Raw genomic sequence first — 20,391 nt, forward strand, 5'->3', positions numbered from 1 at the left:
CCGGTCATGAGTGTGGGGGGTGAAACCTGTTGAACTGGAAACGGTGATCTGAATAAACATGAGAGCAAATGGGAGGACCGTATCCCACATGGTATTGTTCTGTTGCACCATCTTCCTAATGGTCGCTTTTAAAGTTCGATTCATTCTCTCAACAATGCCACTGGATTGCGGGTGATATGCTATATGGAATTTCTGCCTGATCCCAAAAATTGTTAAAACATTTTGCATGACTCTGCCGGTGAAGTGGGACCTTGGTCTGACTCAATGCTGCGGGGGTGACCCCAGCGTGTGAATATCTGTTGGGTCAAAATCTTAGCGGTGGCCTTTGCTGTGTTTGTCCGTGAGGGAAATGTTTCTATTTAGTAAAGGTGTCAATTACAACGAGCATGTACTTGAAACCATTTCTAGAAGGGGGCCAATGTAGTCAAGTTGCAAATTTGTTCAAGGGCCATTAACAGGCCGGATGTGACATAATTGTCCTTTCTTTGAGGAACAAAGAACAAAGAGAAATTACAGCACCGGAACAGGCCCTTCGGCCCTGCGCCGATCCAGATCCTCTATCTAAAACTGTCGCCTATTGTCTAAGGATCTGTATCTCTCTGCCCATTCATGTATCTGTCTAGATACATCTTAAATGACGCTATCGTGCCCGCTTCTACCACCTCCGCCGGCAATGCGTTCCAGGCACCCACCACCCACTGCTTAAAGAACTTTCCACGCATATCTCCCTTAAACTTTTCCCCTCTCACCTTGAACTCGTGACCCCTAGTATTTGAGTCCCCCACTCTGGGGGAAAAAGCTTCTTGCTATCCACCCTGTCTATACCTCTTATGATTTCATAGGCCTCGATGAGGTGTCCCCCTCAACCTCCGTCTTTCTAATGAAAATAATCCTAATCTACTCAACCTCTCTTCATAGCTAGCGCCCTCCATACCAGGCAACAACCTGGTGAACCTCCTCTGCACCTTCTCCAAAGCATCCACATCCTTCTGGTAATGTGACCAGAACTGTGCGCAGTGTTCCAAATGTGGCCGAACCAAAGTTATACAACTGTAACATGACCTGCTAACTCTTGTACTCAATACCCCTTCCGATGAAGGAAAGCATGCCGTATGCCTTCTTGACCACTCTTATCGATCTGCACAGCCACGTTAAGGGTACAATGGACCTGAACACCCAGATCTCTCTGTACATCAATTTTCCCCAGGGCTTTTTCATTTACCGTATAGTTCGCTCTTGAATTGGATCTTCCAAAATGCATCACCTTGCATTTGCCCGGATTGAACTCCATCTGCTATTTCTCCGCCCAACTCTCCAATCTATAACGTTCAGGATTGTTCTGTGCACAGATAAGGCAATTCTCAACTTAATGGGTTACAATGGGCCACCAACACAAGGGTCTTAAATGGGCAATGGTACTGTCTATCCCCTGATGTCCGTGCCCGTCATGAAGTTGGTAAATGAGCTGGTTTCTGTCCTGTGTGGGGACCATATAAATTCTGTTTTTTAAAACTATGCCGTCCTGTGCAGTCAGTGCGTCCTTCCATTTATCATAGGGGGCTGGGAAGTTGCCGTCTAAAACCTGTTTGCGGGTGTTGTCTGCTTTTTGGGCTTGGGATATTGGTCTGGGAAACCTGGACTGAGTGTATCGGTTCGCTTTCTGGTGGCTGCCAGAAGTGACCATGGCGTGATCCTGCTTTGGCTAAGGCGTCTGCCTTTACATTACCGGTTGGGGATGAGCGATAATGGCTTCTTACTTTAATAATACCGCATGTGCGATGTGAGGCTGTCTTGAGAATGTGCTTTAACAACGGGGCAGAGGGTAGTCGGTTTTCCATCGGCTGAAACAAAACCTCGAGATTCCCACAGGGGCAGGAATTTTGTTAAATTGCACACATACAGGCTGTCCGAGTGTATGTCTGCGGGGGTTGGAAAAGAGTCGGGGTGCTGAACTACATAGGCTATTGCTACGAGTTCTGCTGTTTGTGAACCTAGGTGGCCGGGCAATTTTAAAGAGATCTCTTCTAGTGGGCGTCCCTGCTTATTGGAGATTATTGGCCAGAAATGTGTGGGTCTTGGTGCGTTTTACCGTAATGCCCCTGCCTTGTAACAGTAGTGTCCAGCGAGCTGCTCTGATTTGGCTGACTGAACCGTCCTTTAATCTACCGTCTAGTAATAGTTGCGTGGGGGTGTGCTCGGTCAAGATCGTTACTGGGTTGAGGCCTGTGATGTACGCAGAGTAATGTACTGCCCAAAAGACTGCAAGCAAGTGCCGTTCGCAGGCTGAAAGGCCTTATCCATTTGCACAGTGCCGGTCACCCTGAAGTTAAGTATAGGTTATTGTAGCTGATAGGTGTAGTTTTACTCGTAGTAGATATTGTGTTTGCATGTCGAGGTAACTCTTGTGTATGTAAATAAACCATCTTTAGAACTAACTAACTGGTTGTGTGGTCATTTGATCGATATAAGGGAAAGCTTGTGGTTCACCAACATTATCATTAATATTAGCAACAGCATTGGCGACGCTGTTGGGATGGAAATGGGCAACATTATTGGCGACTCTGGTGGGGCGGCCCTTAACCTTGGACCCAATAGTTCGACAGGGTTCTGATCACTCTTCGATTTCGGCCAATAAAGGGCGGATGCCTCGGTAGCTGGGCGGGTCCTTAGAGGTCATTGACCTTGGCAGTTGTGTTTTCTGAGTAAGGGGTGTGGTGCCGATCAGTCTGTGGCTGTACCGGTTGCTTGATTTGAGTTCTATTGTCCTGGGAAAATGGGCCATTGAAATGGGGGTTTCGTCAGGCCTGGTTACCTATGTTTCAGATACACATAAGCTCTGTATCTGTCTGAGCCCTGGGTTGGCCATAATTCCCAAGGTCCTTTGCAGATGGTAATCTTGGATGGCTACAGTTTTAAAACTGGGGGGAGGAATTCATTCAGATAGCACCAATGCATAATTGACCGTTGATATAATTGAAGTGCACTACAAAGGCAGCCTATGATGTTGCCTGCTCCTAAGGAATGGGTCTAAGTCTGGGAGCTAAATGAGTTAACTTTGGGGCAACATTTAGAGAGAAATTATATTGTGCCACAAAACCTGCACTTTAAACAAGTACAATGTGCATATATAATAATGCAAGTATTAAAACAGCCCATTAATATGGCAGTGCTTAAATATTGCCAGACACCTTTTTAAAAATTAAATGACTGATTGACTTGCACTCTTCTGCACTTCTTTATATTTCTTCCTGTTTATATTTTCCCTCAACAGGAAAAGGACCAGCGCAGTTTGGAGATTAGCACTGCTAAATGCATGCTTGGACTACTTCTAGGAAAAACCTGGCCACTCTTTCCATCCTTCCATCAGTTCCTTGAGGTATTAAAATGTGAACTTCTTTGAGTTGTAAATAATTATGCCACTATTATTGTTAAGTTATTAAATTAAATGTATAAAATTTCACCCTTCCTCCGTATTCTCCTCTCCTGAAGATTGCAATTGCTAACAACCCCAGTAAACTTGCTCAAATGGCTGACCTTTTTGTTTGAGACCAGCCACTTTGAGCATTTACCAAGAGATTTGACTGCATAGTATCAAAACTCTGCTTCTTTCTTACCATATCGCCTCTACTTTTTCTTCCCCCATGTATTTCGCAAATGCATTTAAGTGGTATTTCTACGTCAACATTGCCCAATATGTTGGCCACTAGCCACAACTGGGAATCAAGATGTGGTTAATTGTATTTCTGATGAGTAAATAAAAATGAGTTATAGAGACTGTCATTAGGTATGTGACATTAATACTGATATTCCTACTGCATATGCATGCTTATCATTTTTGTGCATTTGTTGGTAAAATAATGAAGTAAAGCAGGGAGAGCATGAGTGTTTTTGATTGTGATTATTTTATTTCCTTCATTTCTCAATTTACATGTTAAATATACAGGGAAATGTGCTTCATATGTATATTATGTAAGTATACTAAGGCCGTTTCTACTAAATGTAATGTGGCTAAAACTGTCACCTTGGGCACATCTGTGATCAGTCACCCGTTTCTACTGGAGTAATATTCCTACATCAAAACACAATGATTTGTGCTGATGTCTCCGTAATGTTGCATGCCAATGTCAAGCAATTCCATGTTTAAAATCATTTGGACCACCCACAATGATGGGTTTTATATAGCTTTAGAATTCCTGGCTTAAACCTCAAAAACTGTTTTCAGTTCATTTTGTAACACCATGGCATCTTCTTGTTGCACTTCCACTGAAGTACACCACTTAATTTAGGTGCTATTAGAAAATATGAACGGTGAAAAATATGCTAGCTTGTTTATTTTGCCACAATATTAGCAAAGTAGAATCAGTTTGTTTTTCTGCATCATAAAGACATGTGAAATAATGCTATGGCATCTTTAAATGTTATGTTCCACATAGCAATCAAAGTATAAAGTGATCAACAAGGACCAGTGGTGCAATGTGCTCGAATTTAGCAGAACAATTAACCTTGATCTTAGCAACTATGATGAAGATGGGGCTTGTAAGTAAATTACTTGGATCTCTTTAACTGTCCTTGTTTTCTCCTTGTCTTTTCCCCTTTCGCATCCATGGTTGAGGAAATGACAAACAGCTGAAAAAAGATGTTCTGACATCAGATGCTGGCAGGTGTACAGAGTAATCAGTGATGACTTTTCCTAACACGTTCCCTTTCCCCCAGGAAGCACCAAGCCAATTTCTTTGCCTCTCCTCATAGTAGTAAAATGGAGATCGAGAATGTGATATGATTGGATTGCAGGTGGAAACCAGCATTCCACACCACATCGTGTAGTTCACCAAAGCTTTATCTCGAAATAAAGCAATATAAAACTTCAATTCTAAAAGAGATAATTAAAGATAATAAGTGCCCTGGAGCTAGTACTATCTTGGAGTTGGAATACACTATCGTCCTGATGGAATAGTTAGGAAGTCCTGTTTTATTATGTGTTTTTTAACTTGGAACATTTCGTATCAACCTGGAAAGAGACAGAAAACTCACTACCTGAAAATGCTCTTGCTTTCTTTTACATCTCAGTGTTGTTATTTTAACTAGCATGAACGCATAATGGTCTACCACTAGTTTCAACTATTTTCTCTATCCTGCCAGCCGTTTGTTTTTATTCCAGTGATGAGTACTGGAGAGGTTGTCTTCGCAGATGAGCACTCTATGCTGTTTTACTAAATTGAGCGCTTGAAATTGGCTTTGAATACCATTTGGCAATTAATCCATGCCACACACCAGATGGAATGATCGCCATAACGACCTAGTTCATTCCAAACTCTAGTGGGGTTCTATTCCTGATTTATGTTTCTCTTATGAGAACCTTCCACAGAACGTCAGACACTTCTGAAAATCTTCCAGACATTGAGAGAGAGATGTATTGATAATTGTTATACAATAATACTTGTACTGTAGGTATTTCAATACCATTTCACCTATTTAAAAGAACAAAGAAAATTACAGCGCAGGAACAGGCCCTTCAGCCTTACAAGCTTCCATGCTGCCCATCTGAACTAAAACTCCTTACCCTTCTGGGGAATTTTTTTTTTTTTTTAAAGGCTGATGTTACTCTAGCCTTTAATTTTGTATTTTTTTTAAATTTCCCAATTTAAGGGGCAACCTAGCGTGGCCAATCCATCTACCCTGCACATATTTTTTACATTGCGTGGGGGCTGTGAGACAGTGACCCGGGGCAGGGATCGAACCCAGGTCCTCGGCGCTGGGAAGCAGCAGTGTTAACCACTGAGCCACCATGCCGCCCACTGGGAAATTCAAGAGATAAACCTTTGGGTAACTGAGGATCTGGGTAGTATGGAGGAGGTGGGGAGGCTGCAGAAAGATTTAGACAGTTTAGGAGAGTGGTCCAAGAAATGGCTGATGAAATTCAACGTGGGCAAGTGTGAGGTCTTGCACTTTGGAAAAAAGAATAGAGGCATGGACTATTTTCTAAACGGTGACAAAATTCATCATGCTGAAGTGCAAAGGGACTTGGGAGTCCTAGTCCAGGATTCTCTAAAGGTAAACTTGCAGGTTGAGTCCGTAATTAAGAAAGCAAATGCAATGTTGTCATTTATCTCAAGAGGCTTGGAATATAAAAGCAGGGATGTGCTTCTGAAGCTTTATAAAGCATTAGTTAGGCCCCATTTAGAATACTGTGAGCAATTTTGGGCTCCACACCTCAGGAAGGACATACTGGCACTGGAGCGGGTCCAGCGGAGATTCACACGGATGATCCCAGGAATGGTAGGCCTAACATACGATGAACGTCTGAGGATCCTGGGATTATATTCATTGGAGTTTAGGAGGTTGAGGGGAGATCTAATAGAAACTTACAAGATAATGAATGGCTTAGATAGGATGGACGTAGGGAAGTTGTTTCCATTAGCAGGGGAGACTAGGACCCGGGGGCACAGCCTTAGAATAAAAGGGAGTCACTTTAGAACAGAGATGAGGAGAAATTTCTTCAGCCAGAGAGTGGTGGGTCTGTGGAATTCATTGCCACAGAGGGCGGAGGAGGTGGGACGTTGAGTGTCTTTAAGACAGAAGTTGATATATTCTTGATTTCTCGAGGAATTAAGGGCTATGGAGAGAGCGCGGGTAAATGGAGTTGAAATCAGCCATGATTGAATGATGGTGTGGACTCGATGGGCCGAATGGCCTTACTTCCGCTCCTATGTCTTATGATCTTAAAATTATATAAAGAGTTCTCAACACTCAAAATTAAAGCTTTTGTACTGCTTAGTCAGCTGTCAATTGTGGCTCCAAATTTGTAGGTGCACTTGTCAAAACACAGTAAATAAAGTTAGTGAGCTACAGGTGCAGAAAACCTCCAGGTGGGAACATGATGCCATGATGATAGAAAATAGAATAGAACACGGTACCAAGTATTCCTGGATGTAAGGTATACAAAAAAGATAGAAATGGAAAGAAAGGTGGATGGTGGCACTTTTGATGATTTTAGGAGAACATTCCAATGCTGGAGACAGTGGATGAGAGAGGAAGGTCAAGGACAGAATCTGTTTGGTTAGATTATAGGCCACCAATTAGTGGAAAAGACACTAGGAGAAAAGTTGTAGGGAAATTAAAGATGAGTATAAAAACTATAAAGTATAGATAATGCATCCTTCAATTATCTTTTTTTTTTTAATTTGATTTTTTTAATTCTCCTTTTTCACGTTTTCTCCCACATTTACATCCATCAACAATAAACAATAATCAGCAAGATATGTCAGTCCCCATAATAACAACGATCCCATCTACCCACCAACTCCCAAACCTCAACCCGCATGTTTACATAAACAAATGGCAAAAAGGAATCACTGATTCCTTCACCCTTAATTTTACACAGCTCTCTCTCCTCTCTCTCTCTCTCTCTCTCTCTCTCTCTCTCTCTCTCTCTCTCTCTCCCCCCCCCCCCCCCCCCCCCCCCCCCCCCCCCCCCACACCACCGCAGGTCTCCAGCTCCTCCTGTCCACTGCCTCTTGTAAAACTCCTCCTCCCAACCTCGGTACTTTCCACCCTGGCTAGACCACTCGGACCCTGTTCTGCCAGGCTCCGATGGCCGCAGCCCCTCCCCCCACCTCACACCTGTTCACTGGCCGGTTTAAACCGGCCAGCGTGGAGGCCCCCGCCCGGGTCCCTTTCCCACTTGCCCGGCCCTAGGAAAGGCCAAAGATCCCCTTTTGGCACACAAACCCCGCATATCCACCTACACCCCAAAGAACTCTCATTTCGAGTGAAAGTCCCGTCCCTTCCCTTGTCCAAATATATACCACATTGGCTCCTTTAATCTCTACACCTGCGCGCAGTGATACAAAAAAGAAGAAAATACAGTCATGAGGTTACATCGGCACATGGCCATTCCTCAATTTGTCAGTTCTGCCACAGTCCTTCTGCTTTCGCAAACTCCTCCGCTGCTTCCGCCGTTCCAAAATAAAAGTCCCTGAGCTTGTAAGTCACCCTCAGCTTCGCTGGATATACAATGCCGCACCGCACCTTGCTAATGTACAGTGCCCTCTTCACCCGGTTGAAGGCAGCCCGCCTCCTTGCCAGCTCCACCGTAAAGTCCTGGTATACACGTGCTCCAGCCCACTGCACCACCCGCTTCTGCTTGGCCCAGCTCAGGACCTTCTCCTTCACCCTGTACCTACGGAAGCACAGAGTCACTGCCCTTGGCGGCTCACTCGCCTTTGGTATAGGCCTCCATGACTGATGAGCCCGATCCAGTTCCTATCGGGAGGGATCCTCCCCCTCCCCCAATAATTTGCCAGCATCGCGGCAAAGTACTCAGTCGGCTTCGGTCCTTCAACTCCTTCGAGCAGCCGCACAATCCTCAAATTCTGCCGCCTGGATCTGTTTTCCAGGTCTTCCATTTTTCCTCGCAGATCCTTGTTAGTATCCATCACCTTCCGCATCTCTTTCCCCATCGAGGCAAGTTGATCACCGTGCTGCAATAACGTCTCCTCCACTTCCTTCAGCGCCTCCCCTTGCTCTCCCACCTCCGCCACTGCGCTCGCCACCTCCGTCCTCACCGGGGAAACCGCCTCCTCCACCAGCACACTCAAAACCTCCCTCATCTCCTTCCTCACCGTCTCCATGCATTTCGCAATCTGCGCCAACTGCTTTTCAAACTCCGCAGCCATCACCGTAGGTATTTCTTCAGCCGTAAGCAGTGCGGCCTTCCCTGGTGCTCCAGCCTCCATTTTTCCTGGTGACCCCGCGGTGAGTTTTCCACTCCCCGACAGACCTCCAGCTGTTTTTTTTCCGGCCATTTTCTTGCTCACCCTCGACATTTTTCTTTGTTCCTTTTTCCCTCCTGTGTCTTCACTGTGCCTTCTTCTGCCGCCTCCGCGGACCCTGGGACCGGGCTTAAAGCCCCGAAAATGCCGTTACCGACCGGGAGCCCTCCATTGTGCGGCCGTCTCCCGCCCGCCGTCACCGGAAGTCCTCGGCCTTCAATTATCTTAATATAGACCGGGATAGTAATCATGTAAAAGGCAGCAAGGCGGAAGTGTTTTTGTGTTCCGAAAAAGTTTCTTGATCGATGTTTCTGGCCCATAGAGGAACACAACATTGTTGGATCAAGGTCTGAGGAATGAGGTGTGTCAAGTGGATCAAATGTCAATAGGGGACATTGTTAACCTAAACTTTATGAGACCATGGAAAAGGACAAAGGCCAATCCAGATTGAAAATGCTTTATTTGTGGAAGGCTAATTTCATAGGATGCAAATAGATTCTGTCCCAGGAAAATTGGAATGAAAAATTGCCAGGTAAAATATTAACTGAACAATAGGCTACCTTTTAAAAAGGAGATTATTTGGATACTGTCTGGGTACATTTCCATGAAGGGGAAAGGTAGGGCGAACAAAGCCAAACTCCCTGGGTAACAGAGTACAGTAAAGGAAAACAAGTGTGAGCATGACAGATGTCCGGCTGATATTACAAGCAACCGGATAGTTCTCATTTGAGGACACTGATGGAAGTAAGGGAGGAAATTATGACGGCACTGGCCATAATTTTCTGATCCTCTTCAAATGCAGGAGTGGTGCCAAAGGGTTGGAGAATTGCAAATGTTACATCCTATTCAAAAAAGGGTGCAAGGATAAATACAATAACTGCAGGTGAGTTGGTTTACCTTTGGTGATGGGAAAGCTTTTAGAAATAATAATCTGGGACAAAATTAACAGTCACTTGGACAAAGGTGGATTCGTGAATTAAAGATAGCTTGGATTTGTTATCGCCAAATTGTGTTGATTGATTCTTTTGATGAAATATCTGAGAGGTTTTATTAGAGTAATGCAGTGTTGTGGGATGCTTACAAAAGTAATTTGCAAAGTTCTGCATAATCGACTATCTAGCAGAGTTGAAGCTCATGAAATAAAGGCAAATGGCATGTTGGCCTTCATTACATGAAGATTTGAGTTCAGAAGTAGGGATGTCTTACTGCAGTTATACAGGGCCTTGATGAGACCATACCTGGAGCATTGCGTGCAGTTTTGATCTCCCTATCTAAGAAAGCATATACTTGCCAAAGAGGGAATGCAGAGGAGATTCACGAGGCTGATACTGGGCTTGGCAGGAGAGATTGGTTTGGCTGTGTCTGTTTAGAAAAATGAGAGGAGATATGATTGAAATGTATAAAATTCTCACGGCTGGACAGACCAGGTGCAGGGAGGATGGTTTCTCTGGTTGAGGTAGACCATTTCGGACTGAGATGAGGAAAGATGTCTTCACTCAATGGGTAGTGAACCTGTGGAATTCTCTATCACAAAAGACTGTGGAGGCCAAGTCACAATGTTTTCAAGAGATAGATAATGTTTTAGATTTTAATGGCCTCAAAGGGCATGGGCGAAATCAAGAATATGGCATTGGGATCAAGGGACAGCCATGGTCATATTGAATAGCGGAACAGGCTCGAAGGCCTGAAGGGCCTACTCCTGCGTGTTTCTATAAAAGGGACAGTGGCAACATGGATTCAAAATTGACTGAGTAATAGGAAATCGGGTACTGGTGAACAGATTGTTTTCAGACGCTTTTTGGATGCCTGCAAAATATCCCTGAAGAGATCAAACCTACCCCCCGATTCATAGTCAGTCACAATCCAGGCACTCCAAAACGGAGAACAAACATACAAAATAAGAGCAGAAGAAGGCCATTAGGCCCCTGGAGCCTGCTTTGAGAGGGTTTCTTTGGGAAAGCATCAAACAAGTTGGAAGACCGAGAAAGAGCAGGAAGGCACTGCAGGTGTCCCCTGCGGTCATCTCCCTCCAAAACAGGTATACCGTTTTGGATACTGTTGGGGGAGATGACTCACCAGGAGAAGGCAGTAGTAGCCAGGCTCATGGCACCGTGGCTGGCTCTGCTGCACAGAAGGGCGGGAAAAAGACTGGCAGGGCTATAGTCACGGGATTCAATTGTAAGGGGAGTAGACAGGCGTTTCTGTGGTCGAAAACGAGATTCCCGAATGGTATGTTGCCTCCCGGGTCAGGGATGTCTCAGATCGGCTGCAGGACATACTGAAGGGGGAGGGTGAACAGCCAGTTGTCGTGCATATAGGCACCAACGATATAGGTAAAAAACGGGATGAGGTCCTACAATCAGAAGTTAGGAGATAAGTTTAAAAAGTCGGACCTCAAAGGTACTAATCTCAGGATTGCTACCAATGCCACAAGACAGTCAGAGTAGAAATTCAAGAATAGTCAGAATGGATATGTGGCTTGAGAGATGGTGCAGGAGGGAGGGGTTCAGATTTTTGGGACATTGGAACCGGTTCTGGGGGCAATGGGACCATTACAAATCGGATGGTCTACACCTGGGCAGGACTGGAACCAATGTCCTGGGGGGTGCTTTTGCTGACAATGTTGGGGAGGTTTTAAACTAATGTGGCAGGGGGGTGGGAACCCAGATGAGGATGTTAGAGGTCAGTAAAGAGGCAGCAACTAAAGCCAGTAAGGTACCAGATAATAAGCTCAATGTGACTAAGGGGAAGAGTAGACAGGGAAGAGATGGTGAACGCAACGGTATATGTGGTCTGAGGTGCATTTGTTTCAATGCGAGAAGTGTAGCGGGTAAGGCAGATGAACTTAGGACTTGGATTAGTACCTGGGAAAATGATGTTATTGGTATTACTGAGACTTGGTTGAGGGAAGGGCAAGACTGGCAACTAAACATCCCAGGTTATAGATGCCTCAGGAGGGATAGAGAGGGAGGTAAAAGGGGTGGAGGAGTTGGATTACTGGTCAGAGATGATATCACAGCTGTAATTAAGGAGGGCACGATGGAGGATTCGAGCACTGAGGCAATATGGGACGAGCTAAGAAATAGGAAGTTTGCAGTAACATTGTTGGGACTTTACTACAGGCCTCCCAAAAGCGAGCGTGAAGTAGAGGTACAAATATGTAGACAGATTATAGAAAAATGTAGGAGCAATAGGGTGGTTGTGATGGGAGATTATAACCTCCCCAACATCGAATGGGACTTGCGTAGTATTGGAGCCGTAGATGGAGCAGAATTTGTAAGGAGCATCCAGGAGAGTTTTTTAGAGCATTTTGTAAATAGTCCAACTCTGGAAGGGGCCATGCTGGACATGGTATTGGGGAATGATCCCGGCCAGGTGGTTGAAGTTTCAGTCGGTGATTACTTTGGGAATAGCGATCACAATTCCGTAAGTTTTAGAATACTCATGGACAAAGACGAGAGTGGTCCTAAAGGAAGAGTGCTAAATTGGGGAAAGGCCAAGTATAACAAAATTCGGCAGGAGCTAGGGAATGTGGATTGGGAGCAGCTGTTTAAGGGTAAATCCACATTTGAAATGTGGGAGTCTTTTAAGGAAAGGTTGATTAGAGTGCAGGACAGACATGTCCCTGTGAAAATGAGGGATAGAAATGGCAAGATTAGGGAACCATGGATGACGGGTGGAATTGTGAGACTAGCTAAGATGAAAAAGGAAGCATACATAAGATCTAGGCGACTTAAAACTGATGAAGCTTTGGAGGAATATCGGGAAAGTAGGACAAATCTCAAACGCGCAATAAAGAGGGCTAAAAGGGGTCATGAAATATCTTTGGCTAACAGGGTTAAGGAAAATACGAAAGCCTTTTATTCGTATATAAGGAGCAAGAGGGTAACTAGAGAAAGGATTGGCCCACTCAAAGACAAAAGAGGGAATTTATGCGTGGAGTCAAGAGGAAATGGGCGAGATTCTTAATGAGTACTTTGCATCAGTATTCACCAAGGAAAGGGACATGACGGATGTTGAGGCTAGGGATGGATGTTTAAATACTCTAGGTCAAGTCGGCATAAGGAAAGGGGAAGTTTGGGGTATTCTAAAAGGCATTAAGGTGGACAAGTCCCCAGGTCCGGATGTGCTCTATCCCAGGTTACTGAGGGAAGCGAGGGACGAAATAGCTGGGGCCTTAACAGATATTTTTGCAGCATCGTTGAGCACGGGTGAGGTCCCGGAGGACTGGAGAATAGCTAATGTTGTCCCTTTGTTTAAGAAGGGTAGCAGGGATAATCCAGGGAATTATAGACCTGTGAGCTTGATGTCAGTGGTAGGCAAACTGTTGGAGAAGATACTGAGGGATAGGATCTATTCACATTTGGAAGAAATGATGGGCAGCATGGTTTTGTGCAGGGAAGGTCATGTCTTACAAACCTAATAGAATTCTTTGAGGAAGTGACAAAGTTAATTGATGAAGGAAGGGCTGTAGATGTCATATACATGGAATTCAGTAAGGCGTTTGATAACGTTTCCCATGGCCGGTTGATGGAAAAAGTGAAGTCGTATGGGGTTCAGGGTGTACTAGCTAGATGAATAAAGAAGTGGCTGGGCAACAGGAGACAGAGAGTAGTGGTGGAAGGGAGTGTCTCAAAATGTAGAAAGGTGACTAGTGGTGTTCCACAGGGATCCGTGCTCGGACCACTGTTGTTTGTGATTATACATAAATGATCTGGACGAAGGTATAGGTGGTCTGATTAGCAAGTTTGCAGATGACACTAATATTGGTGGAGTTGCAGATAGCGAGAAGGACTGTCCGAGAATACAGCAAAATATAGATGGATTGGAGAGTTGGGCAGAGAAATGGCAGATGGAGTTCAATCCAAGCAAATGCGAGGTGATGCATTTTGGAAGATCTAATTCAAGAGAGCGGACTATACGGTCAATGGAAGAGTCCTGGGGAAAATTGATGTACAGAGAGATCTGGGAGTTCAGGTCCATTGTACCCTGAAGGTGGCAACGCAGGTCGATAGAGTGGTCAAGAAGGCATACAGCCTGCTTGCCTTCATTGGAAGGGGTATTGAGTACAAGAGTCGGCAGGTCTTGTTACAGTTGTATAGGACTTTGGTTCAGCCACATTTGGAATACTGCGTGCAGTTCTGGTCGCCACATTACCAGAAGGATGTGGATGCTTTAGAGAGGGTGCAGAGGAGGTTCATCAGGATGTTGCCTGGTATGGAGAGTGCTAGCTGTGAAGAAAGGTTGAGTAGATTAGGATTGTTTTTGTTGGAAAGACGGAGGTTGAGGGGGGACCTGATTGAGGTCTACAAAATTCTGAGAGGTATGGACAGGGTGGATAGCAACAAGCTTTTTCCAAGAGTGGGGGTGTCAATTACAAGGGGTCACGATTTCAAGGTGAGAGGGGGAAAGTTGAAGGGAGATGTGCACGGAAAGTGTTTTACGCAGAGGGTGGTGGGTGCCTGGAACGCTTTGCCAGCGGAGGTGGTAGAGGTGGGCATGATAGCATCATTTAAGATGCATCTAGACAGGTATATGAACGGGCGTGGAACAGAGGGAAGTAGATCCTTGGAAAATAGAAGACTGGTTTAGATAAAGGATCTGAATCGCCGCAGGCTGGGAGGGCCAAAGGGCCTGTTCCTGTGCTGTAATTTTCTTTGTTCTTTCTTTGTTCAAGCACAGGGAGAGCGAGGGAGCACACAAACGCCCAATCCCATCTGTCAAGCACACCTGCCCCATATGGAAAAGTCTACAGACTTATCAGTCACCCTGGAACCTTATCAGTCACCCTGGAACCTATCAAACCAGGGTGGAAGCAAGTCATTCTCCATCCCAATTCTCTGCTTAAGTAGAAGGATACATTTGGTAGGAAGAATGAGGAGAGGCGGTATAAACTCCAGGGTGCAGGAACAGAGGCGTGGAGCATATGTGCACAAATGTTGAAGGGCAGTGTCAGAAAGTCACTTAAAAAAAGGCAAACTGAGCTTCATAAATAAAAGGTATGAAGTACAAAAGTTATGAAGCTTCAGGAAATATTGGCTCACCTGCCCTCTTCAGTATTGTGTCCAGTTCTGGGCACCACACCTCAGGAAAGACATGAAGGGTTTAGAGAGGGGATAGGAAGAATCATTTCACCTATGAAGAATTTCAGATTTGTCGCTAGATTGGAGAAGCTGGGTTTCTTCTTGGGGACGAGATGGTTGGGAGAAAATTTGATAGCGATGATCCAAATCACGAGGCATCTAGATGAAGCAGAAAGGCCAAGAACCAGAGGACTGTGATATAAAGTGAATAACGAAAGAAACTACAATGACATGAGAATCATTTTATTATTTGAGTTGTGAGGATCTGAAGTGCACCTCCTGATGTTTGGTGGGGCCAAATTCAGTTGTGGCTTTCAAAAGGGAATTGGGTCAGCACCTTATGAGGGCGAAGCCCTAGTACCAGCTGAGTTACTCTTGTAGACAACTGACATGGACATGATGGGCCAAACCGCCTTCTATGTGCTGTAAGCATTCTATGATTCCATCTTGTCCACAAGTAATATGCTTACTAAGTAGAGAATTACAGTCACTGAAGCACACAGTATATCTCTTATTGAAAATAAAACATAAGTTGCTGTGCTATGACAGTAGCTGTTCTCTCTTTTTTAAAAATATATTTTATTCAAAATTTTGTGGCCAAACATAACAGTACATAGTTTTTCTTTTGAGCAACAACAAAGCAATATAAATAACCGTGGCCGATTTTAAACAAATAAATAAATATATAAACAAAACAAAAAAAACCAAGTGGCAACTGCCTTGTCAAAAATAGTTACTCTCCAAAGATACAATCCAACAATCCAATATACATTACCTATAACAAGTGTCTATACATATACAATGACATCCCTGAGAGTCCGTCCGGTTCCCCCTCCCCTCCCCCTCCCCCCTGGGTTGCTGCTGTTGTCTTCTTCTTTTCCATTCCCTTATCTTTCTGTGAGGTAGTCAACAAACGGTTGCCACCGCCTGGTGAACCCTTGAGCCGAACCCCTTAATACGAACTTGATCCGTTCTAACTTTATAAACCCTGCCATGTCGTTTATCCAGGTCTCCACACCCGGGGGTTTGGCTTCCTTCCACATTAACAATATCCTGCGCCGGGCTACTAGGGACGCAAAGGCCAAAACATCAGCCTCTCTCGCCTCCTGCACTCCCGGCTCTTCTGCAACCCCAAATATAGCCAACCCCCAGCTTGGTTCGACCCGGACCCCCACCACCTTCGAAAGCACCCTTGCCACCCCCACCCAGAACCCCTGTAGTGCCGGGCATGACCAGAACATGTGGGTGTGATTCGCTGGGCTTCTCAAGCATCTCCCACACCTATCCTCTACCCCAAAAAATTTACTGAGCCGTGCTCCAGTCATATGCGCCGTGTGGAACCTTGAATTGTATCAGGCTTAGCCTGGCACACGAGGACGATGAGTTTACCCTACGTAGGGCGTCAGCCCACAGCCCCTCCTCAATCTCCTCCCCCAGCTCTTCTTCCCATTTCCCTTTCAGCTCATCTACCTTGATCTCCCCCTCGTCCTTCATTTCCCTATATATGTCCAACACCTTACCATCCCCCACCCATGTCTCTGAGATCACTCTATCCTGCACCTCCTGCGTTGGGAGCTGCGGGAATTCCCTCACCTGTTGCCTCGCGAAAGCCCTCAGTTGCATATACTGAAATGCATTCCCTTGGGGCAACCCATATTTTTCCGTCAGCGCACCCAGATTCGCAAACGTCCCATCTACGAACAGATCTCTCAATTGTACTACCCCAGCTCTTTGCCATGCTCCAAATCCCCCATCCATTCTCCTTGGAACAAACCTATGGTTATTTCTTATCGGGGACCGCACCGAGGCTCCCGTCTTTCCCCGATGCCGTCTCCATTGCCCCCAAATTTTCAATGTAGCCACCACCACCGGGCTTGTGGTGTATTTCTTCGATGAGAACGGCAACGGTGCCGTCACCATTGCTTGTAGGCTAGTCCCCCTGCAGGACGCCCTCTCCAATCTCTTCCACGCCGCTCCCTCCCCTTCTCCCATCAACTTACACACCATTGAAACATTGGCGGCCCAGTAATAGTCGTTTAGGCTCGGTAGTGCCAACCCCCCCCTGCCCCTACTACGCTGCAAAAATCCCCTCCTCACTCTCGGGGTCTTCCCGGCCCCCACACAACTCATAATACTCTTCTCGATTCTCTTGAAAAAAGCCTTCGTGACCACCACCGGGAGGCACTGAAACACGAAAAGGAATCTCGGGAGGACCACCACTTTAACCGCCTGCACCCTACCTGCCAGTGACAGGGACACCATGTCCCATCTCTTAAAGTCCTCTTTCATCTGTTCCACCAACCGTGTTAAATTAAGCCTGTGTAATGTACCCCAATTCTTGGCTATCTGGATCCCCAAGTACCGGAAGCCCCTTGTTACCTTCCTCAACGGTAAATCCTCTATTTCCCTGCTCTGCTCCTCTGGATGCACCACGAACAACTCACTTTTCCCCATGTTCAATTTATACCCTGAAAAATCCCCAAACTCCCCAAGTATCCACATTATCTCTGGCATCCCCTCCGCCGGGTCCGCCACATACAACAACAAATCATCCGCATACAGAGATACCCGGTGTTCTTCTCCTCCCCTGAGTACTCCCCTCCACTTCCTGGAACCCCTCAATGCTATGGCCAGGGGCTCAATCGCCAGTGCAAACAATAACGGGGACAGAGGACATCCCTGCCTTGTCCCTCTATGGAGCCGAAAATAATCAGACCCCCATCCATTCGTGACCACGCTCGCCATCGGGGCCCTATACAGCAACTGTACCCATCTGATATACCCATCTCCAAAGCCAAATCTCCTCAGCACCTCCCACAAATAATCCCACTCCACTCTATCAAGTGCTTTCTCGGCATCCATCGCCACCACTATCTCCGCTTCCCCCTCTGGTGGGAATTACCCCTAGCAGCCTCCGTATATTTGTGTTCAGCTGTCTCCCCTTCACAAACCCAGTTTGGTCCTCATGAACCACCTTCTTTTTCCTTCTTTAGGAGGAGCGATATCGTTGCCTCTGACATAGTCGGGGGCAGCTGCCCCCTTTCCCTAGCCTCATTAAAGGTTCTCATCAGTAGCGGGGCCAGCAAGTTCATATATTTCCTATAGAATTCCACTGGGAATCCGTCTGGTCCCGGGGCCTTCCCCGCCTGCATGCTTCCAATCCCTTTCACTACTTCCTCCATCGCAATCTGTGCTCCCAGTCCCGCCCTCTCCTGCTCCTCCACCTTAGGAAATTCCAGCTGATCTAGAAAGCACATCATTCTCTCCTTCCCTTCCGGGGGCTGAGCTTCATATAATCTTTCATAAAATGCCTCGAACACTCCATTCACTCTCTCCGCTCCCCGCTCCATCTCTCCCTCCTCATCTCTCACCCCCCCCCATCTCCCTCGCTGCTCCCCTTTTCCTCAGTTGGTGGTCCAGCAACCTGCTCGCCTTCTCCCCATATTCGTACTGTACACCCTGTGCCTTCCTCCATTGTGCCTCTGCATTACCCGTAGTCAACAAGTCAAATTCTACATGTAGCCTTCGCCTTTCCCTGTACAGTCCCTCTTCCGGTGCCTCCGCATATTGTCTGTCCACCCTCAAAAGTTCTTTCAACAACCGCTCCCTTTCCCTACCCTCCTGCTTTTCTTTATATGCCCTGATAGATATCAGCTCCCCTCTAACCACAGCCTTCAACGCCTCCCAGCCCACTCCCACCTGAACCTCCCATTGTCATTGAGTTCCAAGTACCTTTCAATACACCCCCTCACTCTTAAACACCCCCCTCATCTGCCAATAATCCCATGCCCATTCTCCAGGGTGGGTGCTGTTCTTTTTCCTCCCCTATCTCCAGGTCCACCCAATGTGGAGCGTAGTCCGAAATAGCTATAGCCGTGTACTCCGTCCCCGTCACCTTCGGGATCAGTGCCTTTCCCAAAACAAAAAAGTCTATCCGTGAATAGACTTGTGGACATAGGAGAAAAACGAAAACTCCTTACTCCTAGGTCTACTAAATCTCCAGGGGTCTACTCCTCCCATCTGCTCCATAAAGTCCTTGAACACCCTAGCTGCAGCCGGCCACCTTCCGGTCCTGGACCTCGATCTGTCCAGCCCTGGGTCCAGCACCGTATTAAAATCTCCACCCATTACCAACTTTCCCGCCTCTAGGTCCGGGATGCCTCCCAACATAGGCCTCAAAATTGGCATCATCCCAGTTCGGGGCATATACGTTCACTAAAACCACCGCCTCCCCTTGCAATCTGCCACTCACCATCACGTATCTGCCCCCACTATCCGCCACTATGGTCTTTGCTTCAAACATTACCTGCTTCCCCACTAATATAGCCACCCCCCTGTTTTTTGCGTCTAGCCCCGAATGAAACACCTGCCCCACCCATCCTTTGCGAAGTCTGACCTGGTCTATCAGTTTCAGATGCGTCTCCTGCAGCATAACCACATCTGCCTTAAGTTTCTTTAGGTGTGCGCGTACCCGTGCCCTCTTAACCGGCCCGTTCAGCCCTCTCACATTCCACGTGATCAGCCGGGTTGGGGGGCTCTTTAACCCCCCCCTTGTCGACTAGCCATCTCCTTTTTCAATCCACCTCCTCTCCCGGTTCCCACGTAGCCATATCTCCCCCCAACGGTGCCCTCCCGCCCCGACCACCCCACCCCATACCAGCTCCCCCTTCTCCCCAGCAGCAGCAACCCAGTTAACCCCAACCCCCCCCGCTAGATCCCTTTCTAGCGTAATTGCACCCCCCATGTTTCTCCCAGAAGTCAGCAAACTCTGGCCGACCTCGGCTTCCCCCCCGTGACCTTGGCCCCCACTGTGCGAGGCCCCCTCCTTCCTGCTTCCCTGTTCCCGCCATGATTACCATAGCGCGGGAACAAAGCCCGCGCTTCCCATTTGGCCCCGCCCCCAATGGCCAGCGCCCCCAGCTCCCCATCCTCCCTCCCCCATGACATGGGGAAGAGAGAAAAGTTACAGGGTCGCAGGATTAACAACTTGGGAAATCATCTCTTCCCCCATTTCCCCTCCCTTCACCCCACGTAATCACCCCACCACTTTGTCCCAAACGTTCTTTTTCTAGCCCGCTTATTTCAGTTTCTCCTCGACAATAAATGTCCACGCCTCTTCTGCCGTTTCAAAGTAGTGGTGTTTCCCTTGATGTGTGACCCACAGTCTTGCCGGCTGCAGCATTCCAAATTTAACCTTCCTTTTGTGCAGCACCGCCTTGGCCCGATTAAAGCTTGCCCTCATTCTCGCCACCTCCGCACTCCAATCTTGATATACGCGGATCACCGCGTTCTCCCACCTACTGCTCCGGGTTTTCTTTGCCCATCTGAGGACCATCTCTCTGTCCTTATATCGGAGAAATCTCACCACTATGGCTCGAGGAATTTCTCCAGCCCTCGGTCTTCGCGCCATAACCCGATAAGCTCCCTCCACCTCCAACGGGCCCGTCGGGGCCTCCGATCCCATTAACGAGTGAAGCATCGTGCTCACATATGCCCCGATGTCCGCCCCGCCTGCACCTTCGGGAAGACCAAGAATC

The 20,391-nt window shown here is 46.8% G+C and overlaps 1 protein-coding gene across 7 annotated transcripts in view; it reads left to right on the forward strand.

Moving 5' to 3' along the window:
* The window catches only part of dcun1d4 (DCN1, defective in cullin neddylation 1, domain containing 4 (S. cerevisiae)), a 138,899-nt gene that overhangs the window by 108,577 nt on the left and 9,931 nt on the right, over positions 1-20,391 (forward strand). For all 7 annotated transcript variants that reach the window (XM_072496746.1, XM_072496744.1, XM_072496745.1 and 4 more), the window contains 2 exons: positions 3,272-3,376; positions 4,434-4,536. In XM_072496746.1, coding sequence (XP_072352847.1) covers positions 3,272-3,376; positions 4,434-4,536 — 208 coding nt within the window. The remainder of the gene's footprint in view (positions 1-3,271; positions 3,377-4,433; positions 4,537-20,391) is intronic.

Source organism: Scyliorhinus torazame, chromosome 3 (genome assembly GCF_047496885.1).
Source record: "Scyliorhinus torazame isolate Kashiwa2021f chromosome 3, sScyTor2.1, whole genome shotgun sequence".
Lineage (NCBI taxonomy): Eukaryota > Metazoa > Chordata > Chondrichthyes > Carcharhiniformes > Scyliorhinidae > Scyliorhinus > Scyliorhinus torazame.